The 18,401-nt window shown below is 37.3% G+C and overlaps 1 protein-coding gene and 1 long non-coding RNA gene across 12 annotated transcripts in view; one reads left to right on the plus strand and one right to left on the minus strand.

Annotated features, from left to right (window-relative positions):
- The window catches only part of tut4 (terminal uridylyl transferase 4), a 56,685-nt gene extending 39,540 nt beyond the window's left edge, over positions 1-17,145 (plus strand). For 3 of the 11 annotated variants that reach the window (XR_015523898.1, XR_015523894.1, XR_015523899.1), the window contains 14 exons: positions 111-168; positions 245-348; positions 1,648-1,737; positions 2,551-2,664; positions 4,570-4,647; positions 6,271-6,448; positions 6,591-6,638; positions 6,730-6,812; positions 6,899-7,014; positions 8,056-8,210; positions 9,153-9,256; positions 10,540-10,674; positions 14,547-14,699; positions 16,602-17,145. Coding sequence is in view for 4 of the 11 variants with exons in the window: in XM_087307638.1 (XP_087163764.1) it covers positions 111-168; positions 245-348; positions 1,648-1,737; positions 2,551-2,664; positions 4,570-4,647; positions 6,271-6,448; positions 6,591-6,638; positions 6,730-6,812; positions 6,899-7,014; positions 8,056-8,210; positions 9,153-9,256; positions 10,540-11,035; positions 14,547-14,699; positions 16,602-16,684 (1,860 nt within the window). In the remaining 7 variants the exon portion in view is untranslated. Of the gene's footprint in view, positions 1-110; positions 169-244; positions 349-1,647; positions 1,738-2,550; positions 2,665-4,569; positions 4,648-6,270; positions 6,449-6,590; positions 6,639-6,729; positions 6,813-6,898; positions 7,015-8,055; positions 8,642-8,743; positions 9,257-10,539; positions 11,036-12,102; positions 12,193-13,554; positions 13,790-14,546; positions 14,700-16,601 lie in introns of those variants that run through there. The other 8 variants (XM_087307638.1, XM_087307641.1, XR_015523893.1 and 5 more) reach the window with 7 other exon arrangements.
- LOC147838290 (uncharacterized) lies at positions 11,055-17,071 on the minus strand. Its single transcript, XR_015524109.1, has 2 exons — positions 13,392-17,071; positions 11,055-12,336 (listed from the first exon to the last, which is right to left on the minus strand). It is a non-coding gene; the product is annotated as an uncharacterized LOC147838290 (long non-coding RNA).
- Positions 17,146-18,401: the final 1,256 nt, after the last annotated feature.

The raw sequence follows: 18,401 nt of genomic DNA on the forward strand, positions 1-18,401 counted from the left end.
CTCATTAACTCATCAAAATGAGATTTATATATAATGTTGACGTGTTTTTATTTCATCGTAAGGCATTTAATAAACTCTTATGTTTAACACCTCTCTCTCTTTTGTTGCAGAAGCTGAACTGTAAGGAGATCATAGAGGGCTTAGCTAAAGTGCTGAAGAAACACACAGGTACTAGAGGGATTTATTTTCTAAATGATGAGTCTATTAATTAGTACTGGTAAATTAATGTGCTTGTCTGCTTTAGGTTTAAGGAATATCTTGCCTATCACAACTGCTAAAGTGCCTATAGTGAAGTTTGAACATAGACAGAGCGGACTGGAAGGAGACATCAGCCTCTACAACACCCTGGTCAGATTTTTTTTAAATTATATTTTATTATACATTATGTACACTCACCGGCCACTTTATTAGGTACAGCTTACTAGTACCTGCTTGGACCCCCTTTTGCCTTCAGAACTGTCTTAATCCTCCGTGGCATAGATTCAACAAAGTGCTGGAAATATTCCTCAGAGATTTTGCTCCATATTGACATGATAGCATCACGCAGTTGCTGCAGATTTGTTGGCTGCACATCCATGATGTGAATCTCCCGTTCCACCACATCCCAAAGGTGCTCTATTAGATTGAGATCTGGTGACTGTGAAGCCATTTGAGTACAGTGAACTCATCGTCATGTTCAAGAAACCAGTCTGAGATGATTCACGCTTTATGATATGGCGTGTTATCCTGCTGGAAGTAGCCATCAGAAGATGGGTACGCTGTGGTCATAAAGGGATGGACATGATCAGCAACAATACATGTAGTCATGAATACAGCCTGCTCGGGTAGGCTGTGGCGTTGACAGAATGCTCAATTAGTACTAATGGGCCCAAAGTGTGCCAAATAAATATCCTCCACACTATTACACCACCACCACCAGCCTGAACCATTCATACAAGGCACGATGGATCCATTCTTTCATGTTGTTGATGCCAAATTCTGACCCGACTATCTGAATTGTAGTCTCAGTTTCCTGTACTTAGCTGACTTGGCACCCGGTGTGGTCTTCTGCTGCTGTAGCCCATCCGCCCCCAGGTTGGATGTGTTGTGCATTCAGAGATGGTCTTCTGCAGACCTAGCTTGTAACGAGTGCTTATTTGAGTTACTGTTGCCTTTCTATCAGCTGGAACCAGTCTGGCCAATCTCCTCGGACATCAACAAAGCATTTGCTCCCACAGAACTGCCGCTCACTGGATATTTTCTTTTTTTCATACCATTCTCTGTAACCCTAGAGATGGTTGTGCGTGAAAATCCAGTAGATCAGCAGTTTTTGAAATACTCAGACCAGCCCGTCTGGCACCAACAATCATGCCACATTCAAAATCACTTAAATCACCTTTCTTCCCCTTTCTGATGCTCGGTTTGAACTGCAGCAGATTGTCTTGACCATGTCTACATGCCAAAATGCATTGAGTTGTTGCCATGTGATAGGCTGATTAGAAATTTGCGTTAACAAGCTGTTGTGCACCTAATAAAGTGGCCGGTAGGTGGATATAGAAATGTATTTAAGAAATGAAATTATTTGTGATTTTTAAAGCTATATAAACTTTTAAATTAGTTTTATTTATTTATTGTTTTTATTTATTTACTTATAAAAATTTTTTTTAGGCCCAGCACAACACAAGGATGCTGGCCACATATGCTGCTATAGATCCTCGTGTGCAGTATCTGGGCTACACTATGAAAGTATTTGCCAAGGTAAGACTTGATATTTTTGTTGTTTTTATCATAATATTTACAAATTTTCCAGCTAATAGAGTTCAAACATGTGCATTCCGACTTAAATCACATCAGTGCTAAAGTAACGTATCATGTATATACGAGTAGCTGATAAGTGACATGGATGTAATCGTTTTATTCCTATGGCTAATTTTATCTTTAGTAGTCTTTATATTTATACATACAATCTTAAATTCAGCAAGTATGTATGAAGCTGATTTAAAGTGACGTTTAAGGGCATTTATAATATAATAATTTAATATAATAATTTTAATATATAAAAATTCTGCAAGCATATGAAGCATGGCATTAATAATAATAATAATAATAATATAAATAAAAATGGTTCTTCAAATCAGTATATTAGATTTTTTTTCTGAAGAGTCATGTGACACAGAAGACTGGATAATAATGCTGAAAATGTGGCTTTTAATCACTGGAATAAACAAAATTATAGAAAACACACAGAAAACATTTCTCAAATCTAATAATGTTTGACTGTATTATTCAGTTTCCTCTATTTTGATCAAATAAATAAATTCCTATTATACCTATACTAATAATTATATAAATACTTAAGTAAAATAAGTCAAATACTTTTAATTATTATTATTATTATTGTTACTATTATTATTACTATTACTATCATTATTAACACGTATCTCGTTTAGTAAGATTTGAAGTATAAACGTATTATAACACTATTGTTAAACCAAGTGCATAACGTTAGTGGTCTTTAATTCATTTTACCCTTAAGACAAATGACTGAAAATAAACATGTTTGTTTTTCAGCGCTGTGATATTGGCGATGCCTCCAGAGGGAGTCTCTCCTCATATGCTTACATCCTCATGGTGCTCTATTTCCTCCAGCAGAGACAACCACCAGTCATTCCCGTCTTACAAGAGGTACAAAACCATTCAAAGAGTGTTAGTTAACAATATTCACATTAATTTTTCACATTTGCTGCTCTTTCAATATCATGTGTGCATATCTGTTAACACAGTCCATTGGGCTGCACTATAATTATTACAGCTATTAATCACAATTTGAGATGTGCAATATTAATGCACCGTTTGATATTTATGTCGATAATGGCTTAAAATGAAAAACAAATTCACAACACAGGCTGATATATTGCACACTGGATCAATAATAGGCATACTCAGGATGTGTTTTAATAATTTCCCTTCCTTTTTTAAGTTTGTCAACATTTATATTAAACTTACCATGTATTTGGGACTCTTATTTTGAAAACCAGAGATGCCGTGAAGTCAAAGCTAACTGATCCTGTTTGTTTTGTGTTATGAAGCAATGACTTTAGAACTCGTCAGAATGCAAAATGCAGGATATACAGATTATAAATGTATTCAGCGCATCTCCAGAGAGACATGAGATATATTTATTTGTATATTTAGTTTAATTACTGTGTTTATTGTGAAATTTAATAGATATATTTGTTATTTGACATGAGGTCATTAATATTCATAACCGTTCCAAATATGGTCAATAAAGTGCTTCTGATTACAAGCTATTTTATGAAGTAATAAATAAGCATATAAAACCATTTCTGGAGATTTTTTACTTGCCTAAGCTACATATCTACTATGTTAATATCAGAGAACAAGTTACCTTATTGAATCATTTCAGTATATGACACCTTTAAATGGTTAGTTCACCCAAAAAAATAAAAATACTGTTAATAATTTATTCACCCTCATGTTGTTCAAATCCCCTGAGATTTTCGTTCATTTTCAGAACACAAATTTAGAAATCTTAGTTGAAATCTGAGAGCTCCCTTATCCTCCATAGACAGGCAACGATTCAAAGATGTTCAGAGTCCAGAAAAGAAACCAAAAGCATTGTCAAAACATTCCATGTGATTTCAGTTGTTCAGTTTTAATCGTATAAATCTTTCTTCCTTGATAAGGGAGTTTTGGTTAAATGTGCTATAAAAATGAGAAATGTCTTCTAACAAATGTTGTATTATTGATCTCTTTGTTGTTAAGAAGTTTAGAAAAGTGGCTTAATGGATATTAGATAAAATTAATTTTATTTTGGATAAAATAAAAAATCTAATATTTTGCGTCATTTATCCCAATTTTCTTTTTAGCCTTAGTAGTACCCTTATAATGCATAAAATGGTGCAATTTTTATTTTCCCAACCGCTTGTGTTGCTAATAATAGTTTCCGTGACTAAGGCCGTACTCACACTATGTACAGCTGCCTCTAACCGGGCCAAAGCATGCTTGTGGAGCACAGTGGAGATTTCTCTTGTTATATCGTTTCAGTCGTTTGATATGCAGTGACATGCAGTCAAATATTTCGCCAAACAGTCCCTAGGGATGCGGTGACACGCAGTCAGATATTTCGCCGAACAGATCCAACACTTTTGGCGCTCATAAACAATCATAAAGCTCTCGTGCTGCAGGAATGAGGAGGTCTGCTGAAGGTGCGCAGCTGTCATGCTGTGTGGGGTTTGCGTCTTTAATAAACTACGGCAGTTTGCGTTCATTGTACAGTAGAATGATTAATAAATCCATATGAAACAACCCCTTAAAAGTCACGTCTCGCTTTCAGTTTCAAGCTTTGGCGCGTTTTGCACTCACACAGAAGCGTACCGCGCCAAAGCCCAAGTGAACCGCGCTCAGGCACACCTCTTCCAACAGGGCCAGGGCCGGCCAAGTGAACCGTGCTTGAGCCCGATTCAGCGCACTCACACTTCTCAAACGATCCGGGAAACGGGCCTGGGCATGGTACGGATGGCATAGTGTGAGTGCGCCCTAATGGTCATGATGGTGTTTCTCCTGCAGATTTTTGATGGAAACACGACTCCTCAGAGAATGGTAGATGGCTGGAACGCTTTCTTCTTCGATGACCTCGATGAGCTGGTAAGCAGGATTGGTAAATTAACGTATATTTAAAATGTTAATAATTACTATTCACTAAATATATGAAGAATAATAATTGTAAAGGTTTTGTAATGATTCTAAACTTATATATTATTATTATTATCATTATCATCATCATTATTATACATATAGTATGCTAGTATATATTTATTCTCTCCAAAATAGAAACATTGCAATATTTGGTAACACTTTATTTTATAGTTTCCTTGTTCAATGTTTTATTTACATACTATAGTAATTACAATTAATTGTTTACACTAATCTAACACTAATCCTAATCCAGGGGTGTCCAAACTTGGTCCTGGAGGGCCAAAGCGGCGTAGTGTAGCTCTAACTTGCTTCAACAAACCTGCCAGGAAGTTCCCAGTATATCTAGTAAGAGCTTGATTAGCTGGTACAGGTGTGTTTGATTAGGATTGGAGCTAAACTCTCCAGTACACCGGCCCTCCAGGACCGAGTTTGGACACCCCGTTCCTAATCCATCTAACCTTATAGTGAGTAAATGTAATTAAATAATATTGCTCAGTACTTAAATGAACAATTGTAACAATGGTTGATTAAAATGGTGTAAGCAAAGATATATGAATAAAAATATTAGTAGGTTTGCAATATTATAATATTAAACAAACAGGTTTGTTAACTAATGAAAACCTAAGAAATTATAAAAAATATTTGAATAAAAAAAATGTTAAAATGGAGTTTCTATTTTTGTTGATTTTGTTAATAGGAATAAAATGTATAAATACATGTTTTCAGATGATCAAATTCCACATGTTTGCGATAAACATGTCACATTTTCTATGTCATACGCTCCTTGGGACAGTGATCCGCCACTGTTGTCTTGTTTGCATTAACTTGTATGAAATGCACTTCCGCAAATACTTAATTCCGCATTTTATGTGAACCCAACATTGCCTCTTATCTTATCACCTGTTGGTTTATCGCAGTGGTTTCTGCATTTTCATTTATTCATTCATTTTCTTTTTGGCTTAGTCCTTTTATTAAACTGGGCTCACCACAGCGGAATGAACCGCCAACTTATCCAGCATATGTTTTACACAGCGGATGCCCTTCTAGCCGCAACACATCACTGGGAAACATCCATACACTAATTTTCACACACACACACACACACACACACACACACACACACACACACACACACACACACACACACACACACACACACAATTTTAGCATACCCAATTTACCTATACCATGTCTGGACTTGTGGGGGAAACCAGAGCACCCGGAGGAAACCCACGCCAACACTGGTAGAACATACAAACTACACACAGAAATGCCAACTGACCCAGCTGAGACTCGAACCATTGACCTTCTAGCTGTTAGGCGAACATGCTACCCACTGCGCCACTGCCTCCACCTGGGTTTTTGCATTTTTATGTGGAATTCTGTTTTAAAATGAAGGTTGGGAAAACTGTTCATAAAAATACCTGTGTACGTGTGGATATGGCCTTAGCATCTTCATACTTTAAAGATGCTCAATTACGTGTGTGTGAGTGAAATTTATTGCATTTAGATCTTTTGACTATTCATGTTTTATTATTTTTTAGTTCCTAACTGTGTGTTTTTTATGTGCAGCGGCGGCGTCTCCCAGAGCTCCATCAGAATAGAGAGACAGTCGGGGAGCTTTGGCTGGGCCTGCTGCGCTTCTACACCGAAGAGTTTGATTTTAAAGAGCATGTGATCTCCATCCGGCAGCGCAAACGCCTCACCACCTTCGAGAAGCAGTGGACGTCCAAATGCATCGCAATCGAAGGTCTGAAACATTCCATATATATATATATATATATGTATATATGATGTATATATTTATATATAAGATGAGACGTATATTAAAGTTTTACGTGCACTTAACATGTCCGGTTTTAGTGCTTATTATTTTTGTTTTCTTTTATCAGATCCCTTTGACTTGAATCATAATCTTGGTGCTGGTGTTTCTCGCAAAAGTAAGCACAAAAAATTCCACATCTTTCAGCATTTGTTCCTGGCCTGTGGTGCAGTTCTCCTAAACTAAAGTGTGATTTTTGTCAATCTCAGTGACCAACTTCATCATGAAGGCCTTCATCAACGGCAGGAAGCTCTTCGGCACCCCGTTTTACCCTCAGCCTGGAACAGAGGCCGTGAGTTATAGTAAAGCTGCTGTCAACCTGCATTCATATCTCTGATGTACACCATTTATAATTGTATTTTCACTTTTATGTGTTAGGATTACTTCTTTGACTCAAAGGTGCTGACGGACGGTGAACTGGCTCCTAATGATCGCTGCTGCCGGATCTGTGGGAAGATCGGTCACTACATGAAGGACTGTCCTAAGAGACGCAGGTGCGCTAACTTTTACATGTGCAAATGCTGATGTTGGCATCATACTGAGGACTATAACTTTTATACAATGTCTTAAGATGCCTGCCTGCATTTTACTTAGATGGGATTTTCTTTAGGAGAAACTCTTAACACTATATCACACATATATAAGCCAAAAATATTATATATGTACTACACTACCCGACAAAAGTCTTGTCGCCTATCCAAGTTTTAGGAACAACTAATAATAACTTGACTTCTAGTTGATCATTTAGTATCAGAAGTGGCTTATATAAAAGGCAAGGACTCCCAGAGTTCATCAAGATTCTTTGGATTCATCCTCATTGTCTCCTCCTTATTATTACCCCAGACATGCTTAATAATGTTCATATTTGGTGACTGGGCTGGCCAATCCTGGAGCACCTTGACCAACTTTGCTTTCAGGAACATGATGTGGAGGCTAAAGTATGAGAGGGAGCGCTATCCTGCTGAAGAATTTGACCTCTCCTGTGGTTTGTAATGTGAATGGCAGCACAAATGTCTTGATACCTCGGGCTGTTGATGTTGCCATCCACTCTGCAGATCTCTCACACGCCCTCAGACTGATTTCTGTGAGAATCTTGGGTTCTTGCTGGTTCCAGTAGGTCTTCTTCAGTATTTGTGATGATTGGGATGCAGTTCAACAGATGATTCATCTGAAATATCTACCTTCAGCCACTTTTCCAAATGATCAACTAGAAGACTTTAGTTAGGTAGTGTACATGCTGAGTTCAGAAGTTAGAATCAGCCGAGGTGACGGGACAGCAACCAGTGAGACCTAGCTGTCACTCAAGTGGCCACAACTTTAATCATGTAGAATTTTAAGGCTTAACATCAATTAAACGGATGAGTAAATAAAAATTCACCCCCTCACAGTTGTCATGAAGGGTAATATTAGTTATGGTTGGAAAAGCCATGCGCTGATGCTTCAGAAAAGGAATATCTTTTTAAACACTAGTACTATTACTTGTTAAAGCCGAAATGTATTGCAGCAAAAGTGCTGAGCTGTTTCTTTGTGTTCAGAATGAAGAAGAAGGAGAACGAGCGTGAGGAGGAGGTCAGAGAGGAGGACCGCGAGCCCAGAGAGAGACGATGTTTTCAGTGTGGTGACATGGGACATGTCAGGCGGGACTGTCCCGACTATAAACACCTCCGGCAGAGAGCAGCACCCGGACCTGGTACAGAACTCTACAACTCCACAATCTCAAATACTGTTGAAGAATAAATTATTAGCCCTTAAGAGATTTTAATGGAGAGAAGACCCTTTTCAACACATTTTATACATAATAGTTTTAATAACTTATTTATGTAAGCTGATTTATTTTATTTTTGTCATGATGGCACCACATAATATTTGACTAGATATTTTTAAGACACTATTGTGTAGCTTAAAGTGACATTTAAAGGTTAATTAGGCAAGTTAGGGTGATTAGGAAAGTCATTGTATAACAGTGGTTTGTTCTGGAGACAATTCAAAACAAATATTGCTTAAGGGGGCTAATATTAATATTGCTAATAATATTAATAACAGCTTTTATTCTAGCCGAAATAAAACAAATAAGACTTTATCCAGAAGAAAAAAAAATATTATCAGACATACTGTGAAAATGCCCTTGCTCTGTTAAACACCATTTGGGAAATATTTAAAAAAGAAAATAAAATCACTAGAGGATGATTCATTTTGACTTTAACTGTATATATATTTTCCTAGACATTTAAAAAAAAAATATTGTAGGGTTTTAAGTGTTTGTTTTTAATGCAATTTATCAGTGTCTTCAATTACAGTTACAGTTACACATATTTGTTTGAATTATTTATCTAAAATACTGTATTTTCTATTTCAAACTATATTTATTTTCGAACTAAGTACTAAATTATATACACTATAATAACTTTTGATTATAAATTAAGTTATTTAATACAAATGTAATTTTTCGAATAGGTAAAATATTTTTTAAAGATCAAATTAAGTTGATGCTAATTACAGGAGACTTCAGTAGTCAGCAGTTGCGTGTTCAATGCTGATGTTAGTATGTAAATGGTAAAGTCTTGACTGTCCTGTAGAGGGCAGCATATCCACGTCTGCACATAATCAGTGTTTGTGACTGATTTGTGTGCAGTTCCTCATATGGTGCGGGCGATGGCGAGCTCTCAGTCCATCCCCATTCCTCAAGCTGCTTCAGTCCAGGAGCGAGTTGGACGGAACAGACAACCCTCTGAATGTGTAAGAAGCAGAACACCTTTCTTTCTTTCTTTCCTCTTTCTTTCATCCTTTTCTTTCTTTCTTTCTTTCTTTCTTTCTTTCTGCCTTTTCTTTTTACCTTTCTCTGCTTTCTACCTTTTTCTTTCTCTTCTTCTATCTCTTCGTCTGCCTTTTTCTTTTTTTCTTTCTACCTTTCTCTTCTACTTTTCTCTTTCTCTTTCTTTTTCTTTCTTTCTTTCTTTCTTTCTTTCTTTCTTTCGTCTGTCTTTCTTTTTTCTTTTCTTCTTTCTTTCTTTTCTTCTTTTTTCTTCTTTCTAACTTTCTTTTTCTTACACCTTTTATTTTTTTACTTTCTTTCTATCTACCTTTTTTCTCTGCCTTTTTATCTTTTTTGTTTTTCTTTTTTCTTTATACATTTCTTTCTTTCTTTCTAGCTTTCTTTTTTCTAGCTTTCTTTTTCTTACAATTTTTACATTTTTTTCTTCCTAGCTTTTTTCTCTGCTTTACCTTTTTTCTTTTTTGTTTCTTTTTTCCTTTGTTTGTTATTTCCTGATTTTTCCTAGTCTTTTTTATCTTTTCTCTCATTTTTTTTCTTTCTATTCTTTATACTTGTTTCATTCCTTTCTTTCTTCCTTTCGTTCTACCCTTCACTTCTTATTGTCTTTTTCTTTTTTCTAGCTTTTTTACCGTTTAATTCTTTATTCCTTTTTTCTTTTTCTTTCATCTTTCTACCTTTTTATATTTCTGTCTACCTTTTTTCTTAGTCTTCTTTCCGTCTTTTTTCTTTCTAACTTTGTTCCTCTTTCTACTTTTCTGTTATTAAAGATAAAATGAAGACTTTAAATAGTAATTTCAATGTAAACTATTTAATAATGTGTTATTAATAAAAAATTGTTTACTAAATATAAAAAATACGAAATCAAAATGTTTTTGTTAAGTTTTACAAACTATACAACTATATATATATATATATATATATATATATATATATATATATATATATATATATTCCTTTTTTATTTATTATTTTAAATGTTTAATAAAGTTTAATTTAAACATTTCAAGATAGATGGATGGATGGATCGATGGATGGATAGATAGATGGATAGATAGATGGATGGATGGATAGATTGGATGGATAGATTGGATGGATGGATGAGCATACACACAGATTTGCCTGATATTAGTATAGTAAGAAGGCTTTGGTTTGACTTCATTAGTTTGGGCATGAAATGTATATTTTCTAGTTGTCTTTTTTTGTTTATTCCCAGACCAACTCTTAAATCTCTCTCTTCCTCTCTCAGTCTGATACACGTCAGACTCCTCCATATTCTCCTCAAGCGTCTCCGTACAGCCAGACATCCGTGTCTCCGCAGAACACCAAGCCTTCATCATCATCATCATCATCCTCCTCCACCAAACCCTCCCAGCCACCGCAGGTTCCCCAAGTGCAGCTGCCCCTTTTCAGCTTCCCTCACTCTCACCCGGGCCAATATCACGCGGGTCTGTCAGCGCTGGGTCTCCTGCCCGCTCAACCGCCGCTCGCCTCGGGCTCCTGGCCCATTCACGGCCCCCTCGTCCAGCCCACCGCCTCACAGCACTCCAAATTCACCGTCCAGGGTGGAGGAGGTGGCAATGGAGGAGGGCAGGCGGTCAATCTGAATGATCCCAGTATTATTTTTGCTCAGCCGGCAGCGGCGGCAGGACGGGTGGCAGTAGGCCGAGAAAGAGGGCACCCCTGGCACAATCACCATCTGGGTCCAGGGCCACTTGTGGGAAATGGCACCGTGAATAAGCCAGGTACACGCGCATGGATCTCACAGTCACTACTAGAGCTGTTTAAGAAATTGATTATGAGGCTACGAAAATGCATTTCTATTAGGATCTTGCAGGTTTCAAATGGTGGTAATAGAGCGACGTCTACTGTTAAAAATCAGCCTAGAATGTACCATCTGCTGTATTAAAAACTAGCCTAGAGTGCCATCTGCTGTTCAAACTAGCCTAGAGGACAGTCTGCTATTCAAACTAGCCAACAGTCTTGTCGCCTGTTAAAAACTAGCCTAGAATGTACCATCTGCTGCATAAAAACTAGCCTACAGCACCATTTGCTGTATAAAAACAAGCCTAGAGCCCCATCTGCTGTTAAAACTAGCCTAGAGTTTTGTTGCCTGTAAAAAACTAGCCTAGCATATGTCATCTGCTGTTAAAACTAGCCTAGATTGTAGTCTGCTGTTAAAACTAGCCTAGAGTGCCATCTGCTGTTAAAAACTAGCCTAGAGCACCATCTGCTGTTAAAACTATCCTAGAGTGCCATCTGCTGTAAGAGCTAGCCTAGAGCACAGTCTGATGTTAAAAGTTAAAACTAGACTGGAGCGCCGTCTGCTGTTAAAACTAGCCTAGAGTGCCATCTGCTGTCGAAAACTAGCCCAGAGCGCCATCTGCTGTTAGAGCTAGCCCTAGAGCACCATCTGCTGTTAAAACTGTCCTAAAGCGTTGTCTGCTGTTAAAACTAGCCTAGAGCGCCATCTGCTGTTCCTAACTAGCCTAGAGCACAGTCTGCTGTTCAATACTAGCCTAGAGCGCCATCTGCAGTTTAAAAACTAGCCTAGAGCGTCATCTGCTGTTCCTAACTAGCCTAGAGCAGTTTGCTGTTCAAAACTAGCCTAAAGCGACATCTGCCGTTTAAAAACTAGCCTAGAGCGCTGTCTGCTGTTAAAATCTAGCATAGCCTGTTAAAATCTGCTGTTCAAAACTAATTATTCAAGAGAGTAGTGATGCATTAAAAATGTGTTGAAATGTTTATATTACTATTATCTGTAACTTTATGAATCTCTGAACTAAGTCCAGTGTGTGTTTACTGAGAGCAGGTGCTGGTAGAGAGCTCAGGTAAGTTTCACAGGTGTATTGAGTTCACTGGGTGACAGCACTACTTTTACACTGAGCACTGGGACCTGGTTGTGTAAAACGCTGTATAAATCTAATGAAATGGTTTTCAAGCATTCCTTTATAATCAAGAGAATATGGAAGGTTATTGCTCACCAGATCAAGCCTTCACTATTTGGAAATTAGTGCCCTGGGGTCCGTTCTTCGTACGTGGATTACTCAGTTAGCTGGATTTGGACATTGACGATTTGACACGATCCAGGATCGTTTCGTTCTTCAAAGCTGATCCGAGAGTTGTTGTCATGGCAACAGTTCTGCTAGGTCATACCTGATCGGGAGCAGGTTCAATTCATATAAACGGGATTAGATCGGCTCAGTTTAAGCAAAGATAATACAGAAAGTATGTTCCCAATTCTGATATTTTCTTACAGTAGTAGTTATATACACTTGGGAAAATGGTACATATTTTTTAACTATATATATAAAGTTATAGTCATTAATAAAATAAATAAAGTTATACATATTAATAAAACTTATGCAATCTGCACCCTCGAAATGAAAGTACAAAGACTGCCATCTGGTGGTGCAAAGAGAAAACTTATTGATATGAACTTTTTAGATCGCTTTAGTACAAATTGTGTATAATAGAAATGCACAATATGTGACTTTTTTAAAGCAATAATACATTTATGCAGTCATGAACATGTTTTGATAGTTAATATGCCAGTGATTTGATGCTTCACAAAAGTTGCAGACGCCTTTACCAATATGAAAATACTTTTGTAAACAACAGTTATTCTTTACAACGATTAAAAAACAGCTACTATAATAAAGAAAATCTTTTCTAAATGTAGAACTAAATACACTGATTTGCATTGAAATACATGATGAATACTCTTGTCTTGACAAATGAAAGTGTAAAGCCTGCAGCTCACAACAAATGTGGAAAGTTCTTGCGTGTCATATTTAACAAACCGTTTACTGCTAATTTGATGTAATTTTGCTCACATGGATAATTGAATATTAATCAGATGATGTCATTACGCTGATGTGCCGTCAGCCAATCGTTGCACTGCTGATCATGATTTCGTGGATCGATAGATCTGTCCTTCACAACACGCGCAGCGATCTCAATCAGTTCATCCAGACATTCTAATCTGATTCTCAAACTTGTTTGAAGAACCAAATTAGCCTGAGATCAGTTATCAAGATTAAAAGATCCGGGATTCGCCAAATAATCTTAGATCATTTAAGCGAGGTACGAAGAACGGACCCCTGTTCTGTTTTGTTTGTTTTTGTTTTGGAGTCTTCAACAAAGTTTACATCCGTTTAAGGTCAAAATCAATTACCTGGTTACTCTCATAATATCCACTGCAGCATCAGCTCTTATCTCTTGGCGTTTGAAACTGTTGGTTCAATGATCTCTCTAAACCCAGCCTTTCTGACAGCTGCCTCTGCTCTGATTGGTCAGATGGCCCAGTCTGAATTTCAGCTGTTTGTAAACACCACTATATCATCGATAAGGATGATGTCTGTTTTGTTATATCAATTTCAGATCAAGTCCTCATTTTTTTGGGAGAGCTTTTAAAGTAGATTAACTTTGACAGCCGTGCCATTTTTGCAGCAGGTGCAATTATATTATGCAGCACTTAAAAAGTCTCCTGCACCAATTCCTACACTTACATCAAAAGTAGAATCTGTATAATATCACTGCATCTGCTGCAGCTATGTTACATTTTTTGATTATTACGCCAGAATGAGAGTATAGGTAATAGACAAGTCCGCCTAGAAAATAACAACTTGTCATTTTCTGTCTTGGTACACAATGTAACTACCGAAGGGTCAAGCTTCAAATAGGAAAATTATTAGAACTCTGGTCGTTTTTAAGCAAGATGCTAATGGTCTAATCTGATTCAATGATCTAAGCTAAGCTAAAATCTTTCCCACCAGACCTGGGGCCTCATGTACAAAGACTTGCGTTGAATTCATACTACAACATTGCGTACGAACAAAGCTGTGAATGTGCATACACAGTAAGAAAATCAGATGTATGAAGCACTGCGTACGCAGAATCCCACGCATATTCTCTTTATGCATCCTAATTAACGTGAAACTGAGCGCACATGCATGAGCGCAAAACCCCTCCCTGCCTCCTCCCCCATATGAATATGGTAATAACTGTACTTTTGGAATGGAAAAAAAAAGCAACAATAAAAATAATCATACATCTAAAAATCAGATCAGAGCTACCCTAAAAAGGTAAGTTTGAAATGATGATTTAAACATGCTCAGGGATTCTGGGATAAATAAAAAAGGTGGCACAAAAATTGTGGTTAAGTGACCATTTAATGAATCTGAGTTCCTGTGCTGGTCGTTATGCTCACTCTTTTTTTTTTTTTTTTTTTTTTTTTCCCCCCTTCCATCTCAGATCCTAATTTCCCGACTCAGTTTGGTGGTGTGAATCCGGGCTCTCGATCCTGGGATCACGGCGGTGCTGCTCAATATTCCATTTCTCCATCCTTCATGCCCTACCGGCTGCCTCCATACCTGCAGCAGCCCAACAAACCCTTCATCTCACAAGGTGCACCATAAAACATATATTTTAGTGGAAGTGAGAGTTTAAAAACGGTTAGACAAGAATTTTATAATGAAAACATTTGTGTGCCCCCCACCCCCAGTTTTATTTATAGAGTGTTCCAAAAATGTACAGATATTACACATTTTAGAGTATTGTTGTACAAATTTGACATAGTGAGGGAGAAATGTAAACAAAAATCCAAAATCATTGTGACAATTATTGACACCCAGATAAATTTATATGTTTAATATAATAATAGATAAAACCAAAAATACACCAAAAAAAAAACAATTGTTTACAAACCAAACTATAAAGGCTGGTTTATACTTTTGCATCTAGTGCCTTGCGCGCTGCCGTGCATTTTAGGATGCTTTCACATCTAGACTTTCGTTTCGGAACCTGTCTCGTTTGGCATATGTGAATCCAGAAATCGCGCTGGCACTAACGGCAAAACAATCGGTCTGAGATTGCCTGAATGAGGTGGTCTCGACTCGATTGAAACGAACTCTGGAGCAGATCAATTGTAGTGAGAAAGCAATACAATTCGAGCCCGGCTATATCACAGTGTTTTATGCATATGTAATAGACTGATTTCACGCGGCCGCCATTTTCAAAAGCGAAATCGAGGCTGCGGTGGGAAGAAACCCGGAAGTATCATTGGGAGTTACATAGGTACGTTGTGTAACTGGCTGTATATCTTATCAGCGAAGATAAAGTGACACAAATTTATCATTTCTCCGCCTTGCGAGTGATCTGAAGGTCCGTTCTGAAGCAATGGTGAAAATAAAAAGGGATATCAGAGCTCATTTTCAGCTAAGTTAAGGGAAATGGCATTAGTTAGCCAATTTTTTCTTTCCCAAACACATGTTTTAGATGCCATTTATCAAACTCGAGTTAATAAACTGACTCTTTTACTATATTAGACTTGTCATGATACTGAATTAAAAGAAAAAACAACAATTTCCCGTTAACATTTAAGGCACTGTTGATGGCTTTCTTAAAACAGCGCTGATTTGCCATTGTGTTCATGTGCTCAACAGAAATGACTGTGATTGGACGAGAAGGTCATCATTCCACCCACCGCTGTTTACTGAGCACAAACACAGACAAGCCGAGAAGCCGTGCGATCTGCTTGATGACTCGACATCTTCACGGCTGCTTTGCGCTCCAGTCTGTGGATCTAGGTTTGCACTGGGTGAAGAGCGGTAAACTAAGTGCAAACACAGATACACAGAGATTGGAGTGCGAAGCAGTCGTGAAGATCAGTCGAGTCATCCGCGCTCAGCGGCGCTTCAATGTTAGCTGTTTTTAAAACTTTAGTACCAGGACAACACTATTACAGACAACACGAGGGTGTGCTACAGACGACTGCAGTGTTTTATCGCTCACCGAGTTACATAGGCTGAAGCATGAAAGCGTCCAAATGGTGTTTAACTGGTGCCATGAACTGAAGCCTTGGAGGACACTTGAGCATATTACTCCTACAGAGATTGCGATGTTGTTTGATGCCTAATTTGGCATCAAAGGGGGCGGACATTTTAGCAAGACGATGATCCAAAACACAGCCAAGGAAACTCATGCTTTAAGAGAAAGAAAATCAAGCTATAAAATGGCCCAGCCAATCACCTGACCTCAACCCAATAGAAAATACAAAGTAAAGCTCAGATTTGATAGATGAGCCCGAAAAAACCATCACGATTTTGACACTCTGTTCAAAAGCAATGCATGTGACTTCATTCTCCATATGAGAGGCGTCTTTAAGCTGCCATCACCAAAAAAAGCCTTTTATATAAAGTATTAAACACATTTCTGTAGTTCAGCTCTTTCTCCTTGTGTCATTTCATTATTGCACAACTCATTTTCCAGCGTCTGCTTTAACAGTCTGTCATTTCTGCCCTTCTGCAGGTTCTGTGGTGGCAAATCAACATTACCCTCTTATTCAACACGGTCGACACGGCAATCTCAACTACATTCAGCAGAAGAAATGAAGAAATGACACTTTATAAACCAATGCCCAAGGTCCTTAGAGGAGAAAAAGACTAACTTTGCATCGTTTGGTCATTTGGAAACTTTTTAAAATGAATTTTATCATTTTTGTACAGTTTTTAATGTGTTCTTTTCCTTTTATTTCTGTGTGTATCATCACAATGATTTTGTGATACAAAATGTCAAATATTTTAATACCCCTATTTTTGAAGGGGTCCAAAAAAGTGTTTTTATTTTACGTGTAAAATAAGGATTTAAATTGTATTCACTTTATTTTTATTAGCTGTATTCCTATTTTGCTTGCATAAGGACAAAGGCTTTAGATAGGAAAATCCAACATAACAACCTGATAAGACAATTATGTAGTGCCAAAAAACTTCCCTATAGCAAACCAAGAAAACAGTCAAAAAAAGAGCAGAAAAAAACTAGAAAAGACCAAAAAAATAAAGAAAAAGCAAACCAACATCTTCTGTGTTGCCTTTTATTTGCTTTATCCATTTGTGTGTGTTATCATTGCTTTAGTATGTATACATTATTGCTATGTGAAAAAGTAAGTAGCCCCTATTGAAGTTTTCCATAATGATAAACTAATAAGGTTCTTGGCAGGTCTTCAATTTTGAAAGATAATACCTCAGATGATTAACGTCATGTGACATCTCCCGCAGTGCCATTATTTAATTCAAGAAATCCTCATTTTCCTTTTTTCGGAATAGATGCGGTTCAGGATTTGCACCAAAGTGAATACAGACCATTTTGAGGGATGTAAACAAAAACAAAAGCCCCAATGTTTGGCATTTTGAGGGAATTTGGCAATTTTCAGGTGGTGTAATGATTACTAGATTTGCATTAATTACAGACCCATATGAAAGGGGTGGTTCTTTTTCTTAAAAAGTGGATCTTTTTGCAATTATATGACTCATTTTGTAGTTAATTATGAGATTTAAATACATTTTAAGCACTATTTTTCACTGAATTAAACTGCTGTCAAACTAGAGTTTGAGCTTGCGAAATCCTGTCATATGGCGCTGCTAAAAGGGGCGGGCTTAAACAAGATGATTAGACGTTTAAAAAGCGAGCGATTGGTCCATACTTTACATTTCTGTCCAAAGAAGTCATGTTTTATCTTCGATTAGTCTCATGCCATCAAGTGATGCGTGAGGTCAGAGTTCACCAAGCTTAAACTTTGCAATACAGTGAACTGCGAAACTTGATGCACTTGATGTTTCCGGTCTGACGCTTTAGCTTGTCGGCAGTGTTGCCAGATATAGCTGACATTTTCCAGCCCTAAACCCGCCAAAATGCACCAAAACTATTTAATTATAATTGATTTAAATCAAAATTAACCTAGTTACTTTAACTATTATAATTTTTAGCCATACAGCAACCAACACTAGCAGACACAGAACCACAACATAACCGGATCACATCGAAACACTGCCCCCCTTCTCACCCACCCACTGCACTTAATGTTAGAGTATGTTTTGCTAAATTCATCCTATTGTTTTAAACTCTCTTGAACACAATTAGCTGCTGCTTGTTAATCAGACAATGCTACTATGTTTGTTTTTGCTGTTAATTCTGGAAAAAAAATGATCGATAAAAGCGTCATGATGAACCGCTGTTTATCATGAGTTTAACTGCAGGCGCTTTGTGATGCGTGTACACGAGAAGGGGAGTCATAATAAGTTGCAGAAAAAAGTTACGTTTCAAAACCGCCCG

Source organism: Danio rerio, chromosome 23, assembly GCF_052040795.2.
Source record: "Danio rerio strain M-AB ecotype USA chromosome 23, GRCz13ab, whole genome shotgun sequence".
Lineage (NCBI taxonomy): Eukaryota > Metazoa > Chordata > Actinopteri > Cypriniformes > Danionidae > Danio > Danio rerio.